At 42.7% G+C, this 24,864-nt stretch overlaps 1 protein-coding gene across 2 annotated transcripts in view; it reads left to right on the top strand.

Moving 5' to 3' along the window:
* The first annotated feature begins 4,274 nt into the window (after positions 1 to 4,274).
* The window catches only part of LOC137518287 (mitogen-activated protein kinase kinase kinase 3-like), a 200,423-nt gene continuing 179,833 nt past the window's right edge, over positions 4,275 to 24,864 (top strand). For both annotated transcript variants that reach the window (XM_068235937.1, XM_068235936.1), the window contains exon 1: positions 4,275 to 4,572. In XM_068235937.1, the coding sequence (XP_068092038.1) occupies positions 4,510 to 4,572 (63 nt within the window). In that variant the 5' untranslated portion in view covers positions 4,275 to 4,509. The remainder of the gene's footprint in view (positions 4,573 to 24,864) is intronic.

Raw genomic sequence — 24,864 nt, 5'->3', positions numbered from 1 at the left:
TGCTGATCGCTGCCTCTCCCCCGCCCCTCTCAATCTGCCTTCACAGAGAGGGGCGGGGGAGAGGCGGAGATCCGTGCGGCGATTGATGCGCATGGAGGCAGAGCTGCAGCTCAAAGCTCTGCCTCCATGAGCAGCAAAATCCACGACCAAGAAAGTCGTGAATTTTGCAGGGGAGATTTGGGGGCTATAAACCCCTCGTTTTGCCGCGAGATAGCAGCGGTTTAGCACTATCTATAGTGCTTTACAATAATAAAATGCTGTTACACTCACTATAGAGTCTTTTTAAAGGATATGTCTGAGAAAAAAAAAACAAGATCTTTCTTCAGCCCCTGGCAGCCTATCTGTCTTTCACCGCAGCTCTAGTGTCCCTGGATCCCCTCCTGTGCAGATGCTGACCTCACCAGGTCGGCATCTACTGCGCCTGCACCGCTCATGATCGCGCTCACCTAGCCGGTAGTGTTCTATGCAGGCACAGAAGTACTGCACCTGCACAGAACGCTGCCAGCTACAAGAGAGACATTGTGAGCCGCGCACTCGCATAGGCACAGTAGATGCCGACCTGGCATTATTATTCACCAGTAATAATAATAACAATAATAATAAGGTACTTACGTATTATCCTGTCTGGAAAGTTTGGCAGCTTTTTTTAAAGTTCTGTTTGCTCCTCCAGGAAGATCTGATCATTTTTGCTAAGTTGAAAGTCCCGACTTTCTGTTGCACCCGGGTCCCAAGTTGGCATGATGCTCAGTTCCCAAATTATGGGTTTTTGAAGGAGGGGTGTCCCCTGAATTTGGCTGTAGGAAGTGCAATTACAGAAGTACAGGACGAACCTGACATGATGGTAAGCAGCACACCTGGTAGGTCTTCTTCCTTTGCAGCATAAATCTGTGTCTTCAATGTCAAGTGACCTGGGTCTCTCATTACAGATGAAGGAGCAGTGCAGCTATGCATCCTCATCTCCTCTCTGTCTTACTGGCATGGGCAGGAGACTCAATTCCACTGTGCTCTCTGCAGCAAAGTGCAGGGGACACCCGTCCCCCCAAAACCTGTCCTCCTAACTTGGGAATGGGGCATCGCATTGACTCGGGACCCAGTGCGAAGGAAAGCCGGGACTTTCCAAAAATGGTTAGCTCTGGCTAGGGGATCAAACAGAACTTAAAAAAAAAGCTGACAAACTTTCCAGACGTAAATAATAATTAGAGATGGCCCGAACGGTTTGCATGTGAACAACGCGGGTTTGCGTTCGCGTTGGAACGCAAACTTTATTCGAGTTTTACCCGCCCCCTATACTACATCATTGGGCTAAACTTTGACCCTCTACATCACAGTCAGCAGACACATGGCAGCGAATAAGGCTGCACTCCCTCCTGGAGCCCCCCACCCCCCCTTATATAAGGCAGCAGTGTCGGCCATTTTCTCACTCTGTGTGCTGCTGTATTAGTGAGAGAAGGGAGAGACATTGGAGAGATAGGGAAAGCAATAGTTAAGAGGTCTGTTAGCTTGCTCCTTGCTGATACTTATTGCTAAAAAGCACCCCAAAACAGCTCTTTTGAGAGCTAATTGTGATGTGTTTTTTTTGTGTGCTACTGACACTGCCCTGTCTGTCGCAGCTGGCCCTTGCTAATTGCTATACTGTACCAGACCCAGCACATTCAGTGCCTACCTTTTCACTGCACCTGTGTGACTGCTGCACATTGTATTATAATACCAGTCACTGCATGCCTTTCACTGCACCTGTGTGATTGCACATTGTTCTACTAGCAGTCACTGCATACCTTTCACTGCACCTGTGTGACTGCACATTGTTATACCAGCAGTTCCTGCATACCTTTCACTGCATCTGTGTGACCGCACACTGTTTTATATACCAGCAGTCAGTACATCCATTTTCACTGCACCTGTGCGACTTCACATTGTTCTACCAGCAGTCACTGCATACCTTTCACTGCACCTGTGTGACTGCACATTGTTCTACTAGCAGTCACTGCATACCTTTCACTGCATCTATGTGATCGCACGCTGTTTTATATACCAGCAGTCAGTGCATCCATTTTCACTGCACCTGTGTGACTGCAAATTGTTATACCAGCAGTCACTGCATACCTTTTCACTGCACCTGTGTGACTGCACATTGTTATACCAACAGTCACTGCATACTTTTCACTTCATACCCCCCCCCCCCCCCCCAATATGGACAAAACAACAGGCAGAGCAGAGGCAGGCCACCCGACAGGTCTGTTCGAGGTCGTGCTGTCGTAATTTTGTGTGGCCCTCGACCTAAGTACAGTGTGCAGAAGAAGACACGTGCCATCAACCCCCAATATTGTCAGGACGTAGTTGACTATTTAACACAGAATACCTCATCTTCCTCAGCTTCTGCACGGAAGAGTGACATATCTTCCTCCTCCTACTCTGATTCTGGCACCCCACTTAACACTCAGTCGGCAACCATCACCAAAGTGCCATCATCCTAGGGCTCAGCGGTGTGGGAATTTTTGTGTGTGTCTGCCTCAGATGACAGCGATGCCATCTGTTCTGTACTCTCTGCCACCGAAAATGGAAAAACCAAGACCCGCATAGGGACAACTGCCTTATGAAGGCACATGATGAAAAAGCACAAACTGCAATGGGATAACCACCTGAGGAAAAGCAGCACACAAAAGCAAAGCCACACACCGCAGTGGGAGATACCAGGCCGCAATTATTTCTCAAAAAAGGTGATACCCAAACTGTACCGTGATGTTGAAAGGCAAGTGGTATCATCTGTGGCACACAGCGTTGGGTCAAGGGTCCATCCACCCACGGATGCCTGGTCTGCAAAGCACGGTCAGGCCTGTCCGAAGACTAAGTCAGGCCCCACACACAGCATCTTTGCCTGCACGTTGTGTGACTGCCTGCCCCAAGACTAAGTCGGTCCCAGTGGCGTAGCTAAGAAGCTGTGGGCCCCGATGCAAGTTTTACATAGGGACCCCCAAGCACTCTATACATAACTATTGATAAGGCGCACCAAAATCTGCCAATGGCAACTACAGTGTCAGAGGTGCAAGAAGGGGATGGGGAACAGTTTGTTGGGATTACCAATATTCAAAGTATCTATAGAAGTGATTATTATGAGCATAGGACCAATTGAGGGAGTTTAGGGAGGGCCCTCCGGGGCCCCTCTGGCCCGAGGGCCCCAATCCGGTTGCAACCTCTGCAACTCCTATTGCTACGCCCCTGGTCGGTCCCCACACAGCATCTCTGCCTGCAGGCCGCTTGACTGCCTTCTCCGCCACCACCAACAGGGTCCAAGACTCCAGGTGGATTCCTGAATTTTTAAGGCTGCTGCTAGCAGCGGCCGCAATAATAATTTTTCTGGTGCGTGTACATGCCTGCCTAATTTTTCTGGCTGCACTGCTGCTGCAACAACAAAACAAAAGGCATGTACATGTGTCAATTCCCCTTCGTGATCGTTACCTTGCCGTGGTGAAGAGGCTTGCGTATCACAATGAAGCAATGACCGGCTATATGAGTGTGTTGGGGGGCACACCTGACCCAAGATAATAAGGTCGTTGCTTCATTGTGGACAGACCAAATTCGATCAGCTGGACAGTCACTGTTGTTCTGTCATTGAGCTACCTCAGCCCGACCATGTGGGCTTGAAAACCGTCATCGCCTGCACTCTCGCCATGGTGCGCACCAGTCCAGCACAGCCATCACTACACAAACAGCTGTTTGCGGTGCGTTACACAGTGCATTTGGTCAGTGTGAAGCAGTGCACTAATTACACTACCTGATTGATGTATACACATGCAAGATGTTTTAAAGCACTTTATGCCTCCAATTTAGCAATGCAATGTGATTTCTGCCCTTAAAACTCTGCCCTTAATTGTCCCGGGGACTTTTGGCATGTATCCCACTCCGCCATGCCCCCCTCCAGGTGTTAGACCCCTTGAAACATCTTTTCCATCACTTTTGTGGCCAGAATTGGTGTTTGTAGTTTTGAAAGTTCGCCTTCCCATTGAAGACTAGTGCGGTTCGCATGGTTCGAGCGAACACGAACTTTTGCGGAAGTTCGCGTTTGATGTTTGCGAACCTAAAATCGGAGGTTCGAGATATCTCTAGTAATAATAATAATAATAATAATAATAATAATAATAATAATAGCTGCTGCAGTGTCAGGCAGTGGCCACACGAGGGAGCAGAGGAGCAGAGCACGCCTCTATGTACAGCGTACAGTTTCCTGCCCCCGGGGGGGAGACTTTGCTGACATCACACTTCTTGCAGCCTCCCAGCTGGATCTGTGTTTGCTCTGTGCGATCTCTTCAGCCCTCTCCTGAATCGCACTTTGTGGAAAAGTAAATGGAGTTTCCTCTGCGGTCCGCCTCGCAGGATCCGCTCTGGTGATCGAGGAGTTACAGCAGAAGAAGTTACAGATCAGGCTGGATTGTGGTTCTCTGCGTAGCGGCGGCTGGGGATCTGGCTCAGAGAATGGACTGTCACCAGTCGGGGGACCCGTGACCTGTCTGCATGATCACTCCCGGGGGTGCTGGATTATTGGGGGGCATCTCTCCAAGCGAGCAACAAGTCAAAGTAAGTCCTGCACACCCCCTTCCTCTGCACCCCTCCACTGGAGCAATCTCTTTTTTTTTTATTGCCATTGAACTTGTATGTGTTTGTTATTATGTGTTCCTCTTCTTTATATGAATTTTGCAGCAGTTGGGGTTCTTCTTCCTGTTGCAGACAAAGCTTAACTTTCCATTGCAGCCTCTGTGGCACCAAGCCCAATAGATTGTCACACTGTAAGGTCTCCAGCGCTGTGATCATGGATTGGAAAAGTGTATTCTGTTGTCATATTGAGTTTGGCTAATACACTGTGCATTCCTTATACTGTCAATATGCTCTTTGCCCTGGGTATGTACTGTATGTTTACATATATGTTGATTGTTCTTGTTCTTGGACTGGCTGTAGAAGCAGCTCTGTGTAGTGCTGAGGGGGAGTCTAGCATTGAGGGACTCCAGCATATATTGCACATGCAGTGTTCTCCTCTCATGAGGTTTACACCCGTTTTTACTAAATTTTAAAGTTTTGCAAGAAATATATAGGTGCATATTTATAAAGAAATGCAGATAAGCTAACAGATTGGCTGTTTTTTTTTTTTTCTTCTTTACTATTCAAAACCACTTTGCCTATTTAAGATCAGGTAATTCATAAATGGGCGTTCTGATTTTATATGGCTGCCATCACCACTATTATACCCACTGTAAGTAAACTGAAGTTACAGTCAGAAACTCCATGAACTTGAATGGAGGAACTGGCAGCCATGACTGTTACTTTGTAGCAGAATAATCAACTGTTACTTCCTATAAGTCCTGAAAGCGTTATTTTGACAAAAACACCACAGTTCTGTATTGCAACAAAGCATTCTGCACTTTTTAAGTGCCAAACAACCTGATAATTATCAAGAGGTGATCAGGGCCCTTAATAGAATTGCATCAATCGGCACAACCGTGCTAATCATTACAAAAAACTTCTCGCTAATGCAAAACGTTCTAATTCCTTAGAAAAGTGTTGATCGTTTCAAGTGACTGGAACTGTTATGACTTTGGGGACCTGAAAAGTGTTGCTTGGCAGCTTAATCAATAGACCCCTAAGTATAGACATAATATATTTTTACCTTTTGTTATGTGGGGTATCTGAAGTATTTCTGACATATTAGGAGCACACTGTAATTGTGTGTGATCGCTTTTTAAGTGTTCCCTTCCATTTTGATTTACAGTAAAATACTTGCGCAGGCCTGTTTACATGTGATTTATTATTTTTCAATTTCTAAAGTTATTAAAGTAAACTAAGTGCAACAAGTTCAAGTACACTGTAAACCCTAGAAAAGCACCCCTGGGGGTATGTGTACAGTTTATTGAGAATCTAAGTGATAGGAAATTATTTTAAGTGTGCCTTACAGCAGTGGAACAGCTTGTGAGGAGAGTCCCTGGGGGTGTCAGGAATAAGTTAGATAGTACTTGGCAGGCAGCATCGTAATAAAATATTACAGTCATGTGTTTTAAAGGTGTATGACCCAATAAGACCCTGTAAGAGGCATATTGACTTTACCCCCATAGTGATACCTACATGCCTATTTTAAAGTGATATGAAACTCAGCATTTCCTCTTTGTTTTAAAAGATGATTTGCAGCTTAAAATCTACTACCACACACAAAAAAAAATTGTAGCAGAACAACATTCAAACAGTTAAACACAGCACGTTGTTCTTCAGTGGAAAGCTCCTTGCTTCATTGCACAGCTTCTGGCCTCATCCAAAGAGGTGATAACATTATCTTTTGTTTCTATTCCTTTGTCAGATGCATTTAGTAAACATTAGGAGAAACTGAGCTGTACTGAGGTGAGGAGCAGAAAGAGCTGAGAAGTGATCACTAGATCGATTTTAATATATAAATACAGCTGCTATGAAATAAAATGCAATGGCAGCTTTCAGAGCAGATAAACTGTACTTTGGGAATTTGTAAACAAACAACAATACTTGTGCACAAACCAAATATGATAACTGTATGGGTAATAAAAAGTAGGAAATTTTTTTTTTTTTATAAGATGTTATGTCAGAGTTTTATCCCACTTTAAAGTGAACCAGAGGCGATGCTAAGGTCGAAAAACAGATACTTACGTAAGAAGAGGGAAGCGTATGGACACTCCAGAGGTGCCCCACGTCCTCCTTCAGACCACCGCAGCCGTCGGATTTCTTTCAGGGGTCAGTGCGTGGCAACGGTGGGGCTTGGGAGGATGTGGGAAGCCTCTGCAGGATCCACACGCTTCCTTCTTCTTAAAGAGAACCTGAACTGCGAGAGCACAGCACTGATTGACTAGGAGAGGTGTGGTGTTAGAAGGCACTGAAAGGCGGGGAAGGGTTGTTTAGCAGGAGTTCCTATCCTGTATAGGAACGCCCCCTCCCCGTTAGTTTGTATACACTCTGCATGTTGGCGCTTCCAAGGCACAGGGGGCACTGAGATCGGGGAGCAGGGCACGCAGAGGCATGTCCTTCAGATGGGACCATACTTCTGTATCCCTTTTTTAGATTTTAAGCCACCTCGGGTACACTTTAAGGTTCGCCTCGGATACACTTTAACCTTATTGAATGAGATGTATATTTAAAGCAGAATGCCAGTCAAATATTTTACTTTGGCTTTGAATGAAAGAGGAAAGGGTTAAAATCTCTGCCAGGATTTTGATTCTGTGAGTTTCCCCTCTGGTGAACTTTCTCTTCACTTTCCTGTCTCTGCGACCACTGGTACCAAAAACAGGAAGTGAAGGATGTTTCTCCAATGGAACAAAGACAGAGGGAAAAGCTTTTAGTATAATGAGTTAAAGGTCATATCAGGTTTTTATTACCCATGGTACCCATGTGAAAGACTTTCAGACTTACCATCTCAATGATCTTGTCACCAGAAAGAGAAAGGGAGATAATATCTCCTCAGGTAGAACTCGGACAGAAATACTACCTTACCCTTTCCACCCAAAACAAGCAAAAAGTTGGGTCTGGATTTCCAGATTTTGATTTTGGCTTACAGGGAACCTGAAATGAGGAAAATCACTTCAGATTTAGTACTTACCTAAGTAGAGGGAAGGCTCTGGATTCCTCACGGTCCATCCTGTTGTTCCTGCGCCATCCCCAGAAATAGCTGTTTGGTGGTTCTCAGGCAGTCCTCAGGCAGCCTTCAGAATGGCTCACATCCCCAGGTAGTTCTGAAACCCAGCGCATCCGTACTGTGAATAATTTTAGGACTAAGGTAGCCTTTAACTCCAAGTACCCAATGATTGCTCCTGCATGTGACTCCATCTACACAGCCCTAAGGGCCACAGATTTTAAATATTTTGAACAGATTGTGTAATTAAGCTCCAATCGCCACGGAAGTGGTAAAATTGGCCAACCAAGATTAGTTGGTTGAAGCAGGCTTAAGTGTCTTAGGGATGTAGCAGCATCAGGACACAGCGATCCAAACCATTGTGGCAAGGAGGATCATGACTGTGTGTTTGTAGTGGGGTCATGTGACATTTGTCATTGAGGATCCTCATAAGTGAGTATGAAAGGTGTTATAGTGTTTGCAAGGTATATGATTAAGAAGGGGGGCAGAGGTTTTATTAAAAATTAGACTACAAGAATAGGGTTTTAATGTTGGCAGGTATGCACTGTTCATTTCCTGTCAGGATTAAGGTGTAGATATGTAAAGAGGGAAATTGTGTTATACCACAACCCTGGCCATAGACTGTAAAATATTGCGTGTGAATCATTGCTGAAGGTGCAGATATACAACCAGGATGTACGGTATAGGTGGGGTGTCATATGACAAGGCTGGACAGCTCCAGAAGTAAACAAAGTGACTGAAAGGCTTTTGTGTCAACCCACTGCCATGACACAAAAGCTAGCCACACATGTTACATTTTTTCTGTTTAAATTTACCCCAATTTGATTAAAACCATTGGTTGCACCAAAAAATGAGAGGTTTCTTTTGTTTTTAATTGAGAAATCTAATTGAATTTCCCATTTTCCTTGATTTTTTGAAATGTGCTTGAAAATTTAGAACTTAAAGCGGATCAGAGATGAGAAACTAACTATAACAAGTAACTTGTCTATATATCTTACCTAAAGTTTTGATAGTTTACACAGCATATCTAGCTGCAAACAGCTTCAAAAGTTTATGATTATTTATTCCTGTGATACAATGAGGGCTGCCATGTTCTGTTTGCCACATTGTCACAGGCTGAGAACTGGAGATGCTACCAGCTTGCCTGTATGTAATGTGACAAATTCAGTCCCCTCTCCTCCTCCCTCCTCCCCTCTGCCTCTGAAATCTCTGGCTAGTAACCTCCTCCTCCTGTCCAGACTGAACTCCCATAAGCCCTTGCTACAGTGCCAAGGCACAAAAGGAGCTATGGGTGAGGCTTGTTTTGTTTATAGGGAATTAAAGTATTAAAACAAAACAAAAAACGTATTTGGCTTGAGGAATGCCCTATAGACTATATGAAAGGAACACAATTATGCAATGAGTAAAAGTTTATCTCGGATCCACTTTAATCAAGAATAAATTGTATATAACTATTCAGTACATACCAAACTTTATTTGTAGTTTGTATAAACAACAAAAAGGATGAATGATGAAAGAGTTTGTGTGTATTTGTATATAATGAAAAGATGGAAAGGAAATGTAATGGTATGCAGGGTGAATATATATGGAATTGTTTTTGTTTTTTGTAGAATTATCTTAATTATTATTATTGTGATTGATTTATAAAGTGCTAGCATATTCTGTGGCGCTGTACAAAGCAAGAAACAAACATGGGGCACATAATAATACAGACAGATGGAATACACCAATATACAAAATACAGAATTGGTACAAAATACAGAATTGGTACAAATTACAAAATACAGAATTGGTAATTACAGTGATAAAAGTAACATGAATGAAATATGTAACAAATTCCAAGACACAAAAGGGTGAGAGAGCCCTGCCCTTGCGAGCTTACAATCGAAAGGATCTTCCTTTAGATTGTAAGCTCCTGGTGCTGATCTTTCATGCATCAATAGTGTCTGAATCACACACCTCAAACAAGCTTGTGGCAAATCCAGTCAGTGAGTAATGCCTCATCTGCATGCTTGTCCAGGATCGATGGCTAAAAGTATTATAGACAAAGTATCAGCAGAACAACCAGGAAATTTGCATTGTTTAAAAGGAAGTAGATATGAATACATCCAAAAATGGTGCTGGGAAATTTGGGTGCAGGGTAAAGCCGAAAAACATATCACCCTGCAAATTTCCTGGCGGTGCTAATTACTATTCCCCCTTCAGGCTGCCATGGACGCCGGGAAAGATGCAGTAGCTAGCGGACAAATTACACTGTTTTTTTTTTTGTAATTTGGGCTCCATCTTTTCCTAGTTCCCAAATTACACTCTAAGCAGCACTATAGCCATAATTCACATAACAGCCTCTGGAGGCGCCCCAATGTCCGTCGCCCTTTTTGCCTGCCTTGGTAAATATAGCTTCCTCCGTATCCCTCTCACTTTAGTTGCGCTTTGGAGCAAACCTGAGCTGTTCCCATCTCTGCCTTGGTCTATGTACAGTACATTTTTTTGTAGTATAATCTCTCTTTTCTGTATAGAGCTGCAGAATGTGCTGTCTCTGTTTCATGGGGGCTGCCATACTGCTTTTTGCAAATCTGTAAACATATCTTATTGGCAGAGCTGATGTTCTTAAGTGGCACTGGGGTATATTCACTAAACTGCAGTAAAATTGCTGTGCTGCTTGCACCAGCAAATAGTGCAACTCATGTTGCCTAGGTAACACAAGTATTACTAGTATGCCACGCACACGCTACTTGCGCAATGTGCACTACAATAGGGTAAGGAGGAACAGTAGTCAGCACTGCTGGGTCCGCTTGTTTATTCAAAGCGCTCAGTGCAATAGATCATTGTGCAAATACATGCATGGAAGCACATACCGGTGTGGCCATTGCGCTAAGCTCCACCCCTTGCCTCAAATGTTTGTCCTATGTGGAGCCACATTAGATCTGGAATATACCGGAAGCTCAGATAGGTGTCTTCTACATCCTTTATGCCCAATACACTAGCAATGTGTGTTTGCCTCGGTAACACAAGTTGCACAATTTGCGCTACGTAACTGGCATAAGTGCCAGTAAAATTGGCATGCACAGTTTAATGAATATACCCCATGCTTGATTTACACACTAAAAGGCTATCTCTACCTCTAAGCTCTATTTCTTCCCAATAGACTCACTAGGCTGTCAAAAAGTCAATATCTACTAAAAACCGCATAGCATGGGGGCAAAAGCCAAACGTGGACTTGTCTTTGTTAGGAATACTCATTTATATGTTACTCGAAAACGTGTTTTTCAGTTAAGGCGTATTTACTGGTAAGTTTTCTGCTGATTTTACTATAGGGGGCAATTGAAAAAGTAAGGGGGGGGGGGACACACTTTGGAATCTGGAGCATTGAAGAGGAGGGAGGTGCCTCCTCTTCTGGGCTCTCCTGAGGTAACAGCACATGGATTTTGGGTTGTGAAGGTATTTGGACTGTGATTTTCTATTTGAATGGGTAACACTGTAGCTTTTCATAAATGGAACGTGTAATGTGAGCTAACGTGGGCTAGCGATGTTTCCTTGTGAAGTGGTTGCCAGGCAGTGCAGATGTAATATTATTCTAACCCAGAGGACATTTTTTTTATTTTATATGAAGTGATTCATGTACGGATGTTCTATGAGGAAAATTAATGAATTAGTCATACGAAATGAAAAGGGCAAAAAACCCATTACGGGATCCCTGTGTAAGCAGAGGGAGAGCTGACTTGTCCACTTCTCCCGAGGAAAGGATGTGAACCCTGAGAATGGACATTGTCTTTGGGCATCAAGATTTTGTGAACTGTGAACACCCTATCCTGTGGCCTATGGAAGAGTCCAACAATGACTCATAAATCAATCCTTTCTCACACTTGACGTATTGTCCTGGGAGACTTTCTGCTGGGCAGGGTCACCTATGCCCTGAATACTGGCAATAGGCACCTGCTAGAATGTATCCTACTCCCATAATCCCTCCACAGCATCATACAGTGCAGTGCTGGACATTCACAGATGCTCTAACTAAGCACAGTATACAGGTACTGTATAGCAGTCAATTAGCTGCACAAGTTTTAAACGCTCTAGACAAGTTACCATTCTTACCTGGGGCTTCCTTAAGCCCCTTTGAGACCTCTCGGTCTCTTGCCATCTCCCCAGGAGGCTCCTGTCCCCCACTGCCTTGCCTGGTAGTCTGGCTTCCTTGCGCATGTGTGGCCCGACTGCGTGTACACCCACCTCGCGCTCCCATGGCCGGGACCGTTCTGCGTCTGCACAGTAGTTGCGAAGGTGCAAAATGCTACCGGCAATGAGGATGCGCACGCGGCCAGGCCGCACATGGGCGATGATACATGGCGCGGTCAGGCCACCGGGCATTGCAGCAGGGGACAGGGGCTTATACTGCGCATGGGCGGCCTGGCAACGCTCCCCGCTGTGCTCCTGAGCGTTCTGCGCTGCCTGGCCGAAGTTACAGGGAGCCATAAAATAGGATCCAGGAGGCGGAGGATGGCGGTGAAGACGCGATCAGGCCGAAGGGAGCTGGAGGAAGCGCCAGGTATGTATGTATTTTTTTCTTTTTTTTTTTAGTCATCTCAGGTACATTTTAAGCCACAGTATTTTATGTATGGGCAGAGAGCTGCAGCAGTGCTCCTGCAGTCTATTCCCGGCTGCTAATAAGAATTAATTAGACACTGGGCAAACTGAACACAGCAAAGGATTTCTTTAGCAACTACATGTGGAATAAAGACTTTTCATTACGTGCTGAGCAAGAGTTCGGGTCCGCTTCAAGGAATAGGCATGATAAAAATCAATATTCCATCAATATTATGATTGTAAATAATATGATCAGATGTGCTCTAGTTTGTTGTAGATTTTTGGAAGGTTTGAAATTTTTATTGACTCTACTAGTGTCGACTTAGTGTATACCACAATGCAGATGCTTACTCTAGCTATACAGAAATAGACTGAGAAAGCTAAAAAAAATGCACTGAATGCTCTGACAATGCAGTGAACTTTTCTTGTCCGTTCTGACTCATAAAATTTATTGGAAGTATATTTAGAAGTGTTACAATGTGGCGAGACGGCCCTGCAACCTTAGAGGACTGGCAGGAGCTTGTACACATCTCCACAGAACAGTCTTCTCTGTTGTGGAAAGGTCCAGCATGCATAGGAAGGCCTTTCCTGTGGAGGTAAATGCATTAATGCTGTGCCAGCACTCACACAGTGGAGGGCCTTGTTTTGGGAAAAGGGGAAATTCTCAGGGGCCGTGTACACATTCTATCCCATCAACATGTTTTGGAAAGTAATTTATAGTGGAAAAATGAGACCGGATTTGGACATCAGTGCAAGAATCCTGCATGTTTTATCACGCGGACATAATGCCTCTATGCAGGACCCTTTCTTATAGAGCTTTTCACTGGAAAAAAGACCATGTGGTGCGGTGGCGTAACTTTGGAGCTATGGGCCCCGGTGCGAGTTTTACATGGGGCCCCTCCCAGCACTCTATATATAACACTTGATACGGCGCAACAAAACCTGCCTTGGTCATACATAGTATTAGAGGTGCAAGAATCGGATGGGGAACAGTTTGTTAATGATTACTACGATTCAAAGCATCTATAGAGGTGATTATTACAACCACAGGACCAATAAACAGCTAATGCTTTGGTTGAGGAAGGGCCCCATGGGGCCCCTCTGGCCCAAGGGCCCCGATGCGGTCGCTACCTCTGCAACCCCTATTGCTACGCCCCTGATGTGGTGACTGTATACACACAATATACATCATACGTGCATTAAAAATGAATAAAGCAGCACATCTACAATACCAACCTTATGCTTATAGTTACTACACTTATTCAGCTACGAATTGATTTAGAGAGTATATTGCTAGGGTACATCTTCCAACCAATAGCCCATCTTGACTCAACATTCTCAGCAGGGTTGGGTGGGAAGAGGTTCCCCCAATAAATGTTACAACAAAGTCTTTTTTGGAATAACCAGTCTTACCTCGAGTGAGGGGTAGGATATCAAAAAACTATTTTATTGGATATTTAAAAGGAAGACGTTTTTTGCGGGTCTTGGCCACTACTTCTTCAGGTAAAGGCCACAATGTCTTTGTGCGGAATGCCAGGGACTTTGAGCGCCTATTAGCTCGAACACTGAGGTCAAAGTCACTGTGACCTTTACCTGAAGAAGCGGGAAAGACCTGCGAAATGCCTATATATCTTCAGGACTCGGGCAGGTTTTGGGATGCCCTGCTGCTTATGTAGCCTGGGTAACTTGCCCCGTTTCAGTAGAGGGTCTTTGTGCCAAATGAATACACTTACGGTTCTTGTAGAGTCTGTCCTAATTCTGTACGTATGGGAAACACAAATGATTGAATTAATAAAGAATCAGAAGTTTATTCTTCTGCAAACCTCTTGGAAACCACCAATAAAGTAAGATTTGTTGAGTGATTAGATGTCCCAAGAAATATTAAGCATGCAAACGATTGATGTAATGTGACAAGAACAGAAGTCCTCAGGAGCTTTCTCTGCTCGTGTGTGCCAGACCTTAAGCCGCTTACACACATACAAGGACCATTGCCCAGCAGGGATCAGGACTCAGTCCCTTAAGCAACAGTTTGGCATGAAGGCTAGCAATGTGCATTGTTACTTGGGGGGGGGGGGGGGGGGGGATGAAATGGTGCTTGATGCCAAGAGTGGGGTGAGTAGTGGAATAATGCCCTTGGAAGTTTCTGGGTTGCTATACGCAGAGGCGGTCCTGACTGACTGCTCCAGCTTAGAACAAGCATGTGTATATAGTATTTAAAGCAAACCTAAAGAGCGAAATTAACTTCAGGTTTAATACCTACCTAAGTAGAGGTATGGCTCTGGATAGTGTAGAGCCTTCCTCTGCTGTCAGCCAGTAAAGCAGTTTGACCACGCAGCCTGGACTCCCGCTTGTGCAGTTGCGTTCACTCAATCTCAGAAATACAGAGGCACACAACCGCACAAGTAGTTCCAAAGAACTGTTTGAATGATTTGGTCAAATAGGCCGAATAGATTTACCTGTGGATAGCGATGAAATGAACGGGAAGGCTGTATACTATCCAGAGCCTCCACTCAGGTAAGTATTAAACCTGAAGTAAGTTCTCGTTGTCCTTGCAGTCAAATGTAAAAGTAATAGTACAAAATTGAAGACTCCTTACTTGCCAAAATGGGATTTGTAGCATTGGGCTAGTATGGCGCTGGATGGACGTAGAGTGTTCCCTGCTGCATGCGTTTCAAGTCACTTTGTCTGGGGTGGACTTTTATCCCCGTTGGTAATTGATAAACTTCCTGTGTCTCAGCGTCATAAATGACTGTGATTGTTGTGCAAACAAGTCACTTCCTGTTTGTAAATGTTTTTCTCATTCAAGTTAACAAAATTGTTTAAGAGATGGATGACACAGAGCAGGAAAAAAATCTTTATAGTTAAACCCTCAACAGCCCATATTTGTTTTATACATTCTAGCCATGTCCAAATTTTGCCAAATCCAATGAAGCAAAATGTTAGTGCATTTAAAATGAAAGCACTGAACAGAATGGCATAATGGTGTAAAATACTATTCCTCTTTAAACAATATAGCTATAACCTTCCAACATAAAAAGTACTATGCACCCTCTGTAACCCAGATATATCCTCATAGCGTATAAAAGTTAACAGATGTTTGAAAATAATTTGAAACATCCTAACAACAGCCTATCAAACATCCTATCAAACAGCTCAGGGTGGCCCAAAACTACTAAGAAAGTATAGGGGACTAAAAGAGACTAGCTCCTACTAAAACTTAGTGTAGACAGCAAGCAATGGGCAGCGCTCACAGGCTGCAAGTGAAGTGAAAGCTCCAGAGATATGCCCAGCCCCTTGGGGCTAAATACACACCTTGAGTACAAATCAGATGCAAATTATGTGCTAACACTAATCTAAATTCTAAAATTTGAATACAAGCTGACACCCCTGGAGGCAGCTGGCCTGAAGTATACTTAAGTTTTGTACAGCAGGAGGAAATGGCAGCGCTTCAAAACAGACGCTGCACCTGAATTGACTACCTGCACAAGTATGCAGAGCTCGAATAACGGGCAGATTACACACCTTGCATTCAAAACAGGTACAGTAAAAGGGGGCGTTAGCTTCAGCATAAGTTGTGCACAAATTATCCCTAATAGACTCTCCTACGGCGGTGATGTGCCCCCACAGGAGAGAAACTAACCACTAATCTAGCAGTGAAACATATCAAAAAGTGAAGCATGTTCAAACAGTGAAAATTGTCCAAAAAAAGGGTTAAAACCTCAAACTAATGTAACAGTGAAGCATATTCAACAGTGAAACATATCCAACAGTGAACCCCTAGCTAGTCTAAAATTAAATACATAGGCCTCGAATTCATCATTCTCTTTGAGATAACTTTTTCCAGTTGTTAAATTACCGAATTCGAAGTTTAGCAATTTCTAGTTGTATTCATCAAGGTTTTACCTCATTCGGTGTGAATTCGATAAACAATTCGGTAAACATTCGGTAACGTGTCGATATTTCCAGTTTTACAGTGGTAAATTTAACCACAAGGCCATAAGATTCCCATGGAATTGTGGGTAAAAGGCAGTCCTTTGAACACTACGTAGCAACATTCTGAATAGGGCTTGACACCTGGACCAGGATTCTGGAAGTGGCTTGGACAATCCCACAATTTGATCTGAGCCTTTTCTAAAAAAAAATATAGTGCAGCTAGCAATGTAGTAAACCCTGGCACTGCCTGTGTTCTCTTACAAGATGATTCAAGAGAAATGCAGATGTCCTGTTATAGCAAATAAATCCCATTCTCTTGCAGATTGATCTGGTTCTAGACCTTATTCTTGCCCTTCTGCGCCTTTGAATCACTCTCAGCTGACACATAACCACTTGCAATGGCTCCATCTTCTCTGTCAGCAATGATCTGACAGGAATAACCACAGAGCAGTGAAGGAGATAACTAATCCTAAATGTAACGCTAAACCACACCCACTTTCATTTTCATGAATTGCACTTTTTTCCGTTTTAACGCATCACTAGAACGAATTATTACCGAATTATTACCGAATGCTCGCTAACAGCTGTAGATAAATTTGATGAATCCTGAAATCAACTTAACGAATTCGGTATTTTACCAAACTGTCGTTAACCAATTCGATAAGTCTTGATGAATCGAGGCCATAATCCTTACCTGGTGCAGCTAGCCATAAATGGTATACACATTTGTTCAAAAGACAGCAAGCAATGGGCAGCGCTCACAGGCTGCAAGTGAAGTGAAAGCTCCAGAGATATGCCCAGCCCCTTGGGGCTAAATAAACACCTTGAATACAAATCAGATGCAAATTATGTGCTAACACTAATCTAAATTCTAAGATTTGAATGCAAGCTGACACCCTTGGAGGCACCCTGCCCTGCACCCTGTTAGCACAATGCATCACTACTGAATATGCAAATTATTATATGCAAAGTATTATATGCAATATGCAAATTATTGAACCATCCTAATAACTTTATCGGTTTCGTTTATCCTAGCCGCAAGGCTATTTGAAAGGGTTAGCTTTGGTGTGTGTATAAAAATAGGTTTTATTAACTTTACAGCTCCCCAATGTTACTTTAAACGTGCACTTTAGAAGAAAAAGCGGGTAGCGGGCCTGCGGGTCACGGGTCGGTGCGGGTAGCGGTTCTGCGGGTGTGGGTCAGGTTGTGGGTATCAAATTTACCAGAAAGTGGGTCGCGGGTCGGGTGCGGGGTAGCGGGTCGCGGGTGTGGGTCGGGTGCGGGTATGAAAAAGTGGACCCGCGCAGGCCTCTAACAGACACTGAGAACAGGAAATGATGTGCAGTAGTGTTTATTCCAAAGCACTCTTGGTGCAAAATGTGCATACAACATAACAATGCAAATTAAATGCAAACCACATGCACGGCAAGCTATACACAGGGAATCATCAAACAAACCAGGAAATTCAGTGTACACACATATAACCAATAACCCTGACTAACTATTTACAAGGCAAATATATAGACAATATATAACCCAGCTCTGTTAATTTTCCCTCCGTACCGCCACAGCTTACTGCCTCTCTCAGGGCACTAACTATTTCTTCTTGTTTAAAGCTATCCATGCACGTATTGATTCTTCCGTTCGCTTCACGGATGATTTGATCATTTTGATCAAATTGACTTGTTATGCGTGGCCCCAGCATATTCAGTTGATTATCTTTCTATCAATTCTAATCTAGGTACACAAGATGAAATGTTACTGTCAGATCGATTATTTCCAACATGTCCGATCTGATTTCCGATCGATTTTCCGTTCATTCTGTGGAAAATCGATCGGAAACCAGATTGGACATGTTGGATCTGACAGTAAAATCTGTCAGAAAATTGCATTGTGTGTACCTAGCATAAGCCGTTCGATTAAAAGTCTTAATAGAAGTGTTGGAAAATCTCTGTTTGAGGGGGCGGGGCAGTATCAGTGGGGGATTGATAGCCCATAGTTTTGCTTTGCATCAAGCAGTGCATGATTCCCGTGCGATCGATGCTTCATTGGTTTTTCTATCAAGATTGAGCATGCCATGTAGGGAAGGAATCTGCCACTATCTGATCAAATTCCAATTGGATAGGAAGCAATCCGTTTGGCATTTCTGGTCATAATCAACCCTTACAGTGACCAGCTTTACTCCAGCTGTCACTTAAATACAGGAAGTGAGGTCACACCGATTTATTCCTGCAACTTTTGCAGGAAAATACAAGAGATGACAGAATATACCTCACTTAACATTACAGGTTACTGTTAAATACAAGAAGACAATGTAATATAAGCAGTAATAATAGAATGTAGTTTGATAGAAAATGAGGAAATATGATTGTTTAGCTGAACTGCCTATAACCCCACCACCGTCTCCTGAAATGTGAGATTCTTGGCAGCCATACATGATGATGTCCATTTCTTCTTCATAAATACAGCCAAACAAACACCATCAAGTACTTCGCAGATGTCTTAATTGCTATTTTTGTGCTGACGCTGGCCTTTTTTTGCCTTGAAATGAAAGTTTACCACTTCCAGATATTGTATCATCACAAATATAGCAGTGACATCACATGCTGGAAATATGCTGACATACTCTTCTTCTCCAGTACATGTGTGTGGGACTGCTGTGCACGACATAAAATATATGAGAACCATTACATAAATACTGTATATTTGTGCAAAAAAAACCTTCAGTGCATTCGTTCCTCCCCCCCCCCCCCCCGCCACACACACACACAGACACTTTTGGTCTAAAACATAGACCAAGCAAGCAATTGGCCAACCCTGCTAATGTTCCACAATTGCCCCCTATGCAGAGGGCTGATTTGTAGCATGCTGATAGGTGGGCCTTTTTATAGCATGGTGACGGGTGTGCTGATTTGTAGCATGCTGATAGGTAGGCCTTTTTATAGCATGCTGGCGGGTGCTCTGATTTGTAGCATGCTGATAGGTAGGCCTTTTTATAGCATGCTGGCGGGTGCTCTGATTTGTAGCATGCTGGCGGGTGCGCTGATTTGTAGCATGCTGGCGGGTGCTCTGATTTGTAGCATGCTGGCGGGTGCTCTGATTTGTAGCATGCTGGCGGGTGCGCTGATTTGTAGCATGCTGACGGGTGCGACGTTTTGTAGCATGCTGGCAGGTGTGACGTTTTGAAGCATGCTGATGGGTGCGCTGTTTTGTTATGTTTTGACATATGTTATGTTACTGTAATTCCAAAAGAAACCAACTTTAAAGAGAACCTGGGGCAGATTTATGAAATCTTAATAGGACACAGAGGCATTTTATGTGCACAATGACATGCCTCTGTGTCCTACTTCTGCAGCTGCCCGTCCCCCCGGGCTCTGCTGTCCATCTAATAAATAGTGCCAGGCTAGTGACAAGCAGATTGTCGCTAGCCTGATGTTTAACTGGCTGCTTGCCAATCAGTTTTCCCCGCATCGCCTCCCCCGCCTCCGCTAGTTTTCACCAATCGGAAATGAAGCCTCGACCCAGGAGTACTTTCTGGAGGAAGCTAGTGGAGGCGGGGAGAGTCACGTTATGGAGGAGGCGGGGGAGGCTATGCGGGGAAAGCTGATTGACAAGCTGTCAGGTAAACATCAGGCTAGCTAGCGACAATCTGCTTGTCACTAGCCTGGCACTATTTATCGGGGGGACAGCAGAGCTGGGGGGCGGGGGGGACTAACAGCGGCAGAAGAAGAATGCAGAGGCATGTCATTGTGTCCTATTAAGATTTAATAAATCCGCCTTGGGTTCTCTGAGTGTATTTTAGATAACAGGCACATGTATCAGAATTGCTCTAATAATTGTTATCTGAACCACTAGTCCATCCTCCCAGATTGTGCAAAAGGTAAATAGGAGTCTATGCTGTTACTCAGCTCACCCAATCATTTAACATTTGGGGGTTGCCAGACAGGCAGAGTCTGTGGTGTCTCTAGGCTGATACCTGATAGATTTCATGCTGAAATCTATAGGAAATCTGTCTGCAGTGTATGGGCAAGCAACAGATCTCTCTCTGATCAGATTCAATCAGAGAGAGGTCTGTCTCATGGGCGATATGTCCATATATCGCCTGATGTGTGAGCACCTTAAATCTTTCACAATCTGCTACTGCAATCAGGGGCTGCTTCCTTGACCAATGGCAGATAGAATTATGTTAGGTTTCGAGTAAGCTCCGGTCTCTTCGTCAGGCATGATGTAAATTACTTCATTCTCCTATAAAAAAAATCGAGTGATATCAGAAAATGTTGTAATAAACTTCAGCCTATATTACCTGAATCACACTGCTGCCCTCTCCCTCCTATCCTGTGCTCAGATTATATCAAACTGACTATTCAGGTGCTGTACATAAAATGCATTCCTCACAATCTCCTGTAAGCTTTATTGCTTCACCAAGAAGGGACTTAACCCCGGACCTCCCACGCAGGATGTGTTAGCTCAGAACCTGAATTCCCTAGCTGGGAGCCAGTTTCCCTGGCCTCTGCCATATCTCTGCTGTACAGGGCTGAGGGTGATGTCATCCACTTACAGGTTTCTTGTCATGCAATCTGGAGTTACAGAATAGGACGCTACAGTTATAGAGTAATACCAGCCCCATTACATTGATGCATGGGACAGTACAAGTCTTTATTGATCTTCATTGAGTTAGCTACCATTATTATCAAATGCAGAAGAGCATATACTGAGTTACATAACTTGGATCTATAGTTTCCCAATAAACTAGGAATACAAATAATCATTGGCTTCAATCCACTAACCATTACTGCATGCGGTAAACCAGAAAACAACTGATTTTACCAAACATTGGGCTTGATTCACTAAACCGTGATAATTCACATATCACACCTTATCAAAGTTAATACGCCCTATCAGAGTAGCATAGCGAGCGCTACGAACCTGCAGGGGCTCAGGGCAGGATGAGTGCCATTGCCAATTAGCAGGCATAAGTTCATAGCACTCGCTATGCTACTCTGATAAGGCGTGTTAACTTTTATGAGGTGGGATATCTTTGATGAGGTGGGATATCTTTGATAAGCTGTGATAACTTTGATAAGGTGTGATATCTTTGATGGGGTGGGATAACTTTGATAAGGTGGGATATCTTTGATAAGGTGTGATAACTTTGATAAGGCGTGATAACTTTGATAAGGTGTGATAACTTTGATAAGGTGTGCTAACTTTGATAAGGTGTGATATCTTTGATAAGGCGTGATAACTTTGATAAGGTGTGATAACTTTGATAAGGTGTGATAACTTTGATAATGTGTGATATCTTTGATAAGGCGTGATAACTTTGATAAGGCGTGATAACTTTGATAAGGCGTGATAACTTTGATAATGTGTGATATCTTTGTTAAGGTGGGATATCTTTGATAAGGTGGGATATCTTTGATAAGGCATGATAACTTTGATAAGGTGTGATATCTTTGATAAGGTGGGATATGTTTGATAAGGTGGGATATCTTTGATAAGGCGTGATAACTTTGATAAGGCATGATAACTTTGATAAGGCGTGATAACTTTGATAAACGTGATAACTTTGATAATGTGTGATATCTTTGATAAGGTGGGATATCTTTGATAAGGTGGGATATCTTTGATAAGGCATAATAACTTTGATAAGGTGGGATATCTTTGATAAGGTGGGATATCTTTGATAAGGCATAATAACTTTGATGAGGTGGGATATCTTTGATAAGGCGTGATAACTTTGATAAGGTGGGATAACTTTGATAAGGTGTGATATCTTTGATAAGGTGTGATATCTTTGATAAGGTGGGATATCTTTGATAAGGCGTGATAACTTTGATAAGGTGGGATATCTTTGATAAGGTGGGATATCTTTGATTAGGTGGGATATCTTTGATAAGGTGTGATATCTTTGATAAGGTGGGATATCTTTGATAAGGCGTGATAACTTTGATAAGGTGGGATATCTTTGATAAGGTGGGATAACTTTGATAAGGTGGGATATCTTTGATAAGGTGGGATATCTTTGATAAGGTGTGATATCTTTGATAAGGTGGGATATCTTTGATAAGGCGTGATAACTTTGATAAGGTGGGATATCTTTGATAAGGCGTGATATCTTTGATAAGGTGTGATATCTTTGATAAGGTGTGATATTTGAGTTATCACGGTTTAGTGAATCAAGTCCATTTTGTGAAATGTCAATGCACTAATGCTGGGAATACGAGTTACGTTTTTTGCGAAGAAGAATTCCTGATAGAAGTGAATGGAAAAAAGATAAGAAAAACGAGTGGAAGATAAGAGAATCGAGCAGAGAATCGAATGGCTAATAGATCGCTTGGAGAATCGAACACCAAAAACGTAACGTGTATTCCCAGCATTAGATATCTTTTACAAGATATGCAGAAAAACTGATGCGTTTTGAAGGACCACTCCAGCAAAAAAGTAAGCAGTTAAAATCTGACAGAACTGGCAGGTTTTGGACTAGTTCATCTCCTCATGGGGTATTCTCAGGGTTTTCTTTGTTTTCAAAAGCATTTCCTCAACAACAGTTGCTAAGTCTAACAGACGAAGTAGTGTGCTAGTGAATAAGGAGGCTGGCTGGCATCTTACTGTTTTGGTAGTGAAACTGCCATTCAGAAAATGCTTGACTAGTCCAAAACCGGTTCTGTCACATTTTAAAGAGGAACTCCAGTGAAAATAACGTAATGAACAAAAGTGCTTAATTTTTACAATAATTATGTATAAATGATTTGGTCAGCGTATTCCCATTGTAAAATCTTTCCTCTCCCTGATTTACATTCTGACATTTATCACATGGCGACATTTTTACTGCTGGCAGTTGATGTCAGTGGAAGGAGATGCTGCTTGCTTTTTTTGCAGTTGGAAACAGCTGCTTTTTTCCACAATGCAACAAGGCTCCCATGGTCCATGGTCCTGAGATCACATGGTGGGAGGGGTTTCACCACAATATCAGCCATACAGAGCCCCCTGATGATCCGTTTGAGAAAAGGTAAAGATTTCTCGTGGGAAAGGGGGTATCAGCTACTGATTGTTCAATCCTTGGTTACGGTTTCTCTTTAACTGCTTACTTTTTTCGGTGGAGTGGTCTTTTAACTTTCCATAGCAGTGCATTGTGTAAAAGCTTTCAGTTAAAATGCGTATAATGTGTACTGAGCCATAGAGAAACACGGACATTACTTTGAAAACCAGTAATCCTTTCGTTTATATCCTTTTACACTATCAGTTGCTGTCAGGTGTAACTGAAAGGACAACTGATGTGCAGTCCAGTGTCCATGTTTCCCTAAGGCATCTTTCACACTATACACTGAAAAACAGAAGCTTTTCCACAATGCATTGCTATGGAAAAAAAAACCGCATTAAAACACAATGCAACACAACACATAGCAATGCATTAAAACGCACTAAGTGTAAAAGGGTCCTAAGGGTCTATTTCCACTAGCATGTTAGATTCCACATCAGTTTTTCTGGACGAGGACTTTTGCATTCTTCTTGAGTATCAATCATTGTTGGGTAATCGGATGCTTACTGCAGAAATCTGCAGCATTCAATGCATATTTTTTCTGCACCGCACCACAATGGCAAATTTGCATTCAATTGAAATGTATGTGCGAACACAGCCATAAAAACACATACAAAACTGGGGCCAACTCAAAAACTGACAGGACTGGACACCTTTTATTATGTGTGAACCATGCCTTGGATGTATTTTAATTTTTGCAGTAAATAAAAACTAAGAACTTGCTAAATTTGTTTGTCCTACATGCACATATTTGTATTTTTAATATTTTATGTGGCTACAGATATGCTTGTTAAAAATGTCACAGAAGCAAAAATAAACTTATGATATAATTATTTGTATGTGTAGTACAGCTAAGAAATAGAACATTAGTAGTAAAAAAGATTCTAATATTGTAACAGAAAAAGTTAAGAAATTTCAGTTGTTATCTATGAAAAAGAGCTTCTCTGAGCTCTCTGACCAACTTGAGTCGCTGTTTTCTGGAGCACTTATACATCGAATAAACAGTCAGAGACAGATTTAGATAAGAGGTTTACTGCAGGGGTGTTAAACGGATCATTAGCTCTGCTTGTTTTATAGTTTAAAATACAGAGTGTGGTTTGTAAATGCAAATATGACAGAATTATGCAATGTTATAAAAAGAAGCTATATATCTAAAAATAAAAATATGAGACTCTTTTCTTTGCTACTTATGTTCTATTAACTATCATTACTACACATACAAATCATTATATCATAAGTTTTTTTTCACTTCAGTGTCACTTTAAAGTGTAAGCTGCTTCAGCTCTGGGACAGTGGGAACACCAGAAACTGATTTCATACAACAAAGAAAGCTGTAGTATCCCTGCCGTTTAGAATTCAGGAAATAGCTGTTTTGACCAAACAAAGATACAGAAAAAAGTGTCATCTCTTTAAAATGTTCCACACAGCACTGTGGTGATTAACTGGACTGCAGCAGGAATCCGATTCCGGCACACTTCCTCTGCCGCTCTGTTCCAGTAACATATTTGGCAGTGAAGTCACCGGTAGTCCTGTAAGTAAGCATTCAGTATCAGAACAAGAGGTTCTTTGCTCTAGCTGTCTTTTAATTGCCCAGTATTTCATGTATGCCTGTGATCTCTGTTTTCTGTAAAATACTAAATAAGGTAGTGTTATCACATAATAGGTGAATACTGTAAAC

This window comes from Hyperolius riggenbachi, chromosome 5, assembly GCF_040937935.1.
Source record: "Hyperolius riggenbachi isolate aHypRig1 chromosome 5, aHypRig1.pri, whole genome shotgun sequence".
NCBI classification, from domain to species: domain Eukaryota; kingdom Metazoa; phylum Chordata; class Amphibia; order Anura; family Hyperoliidae; genus Hyperolius; species Hyperolius riggenbachi.
The sequence above is the reverse complement of the archived record's forward strand: the minus strand, read 5'-3'. Positions and strand labels throughout refer to the sequence as shown.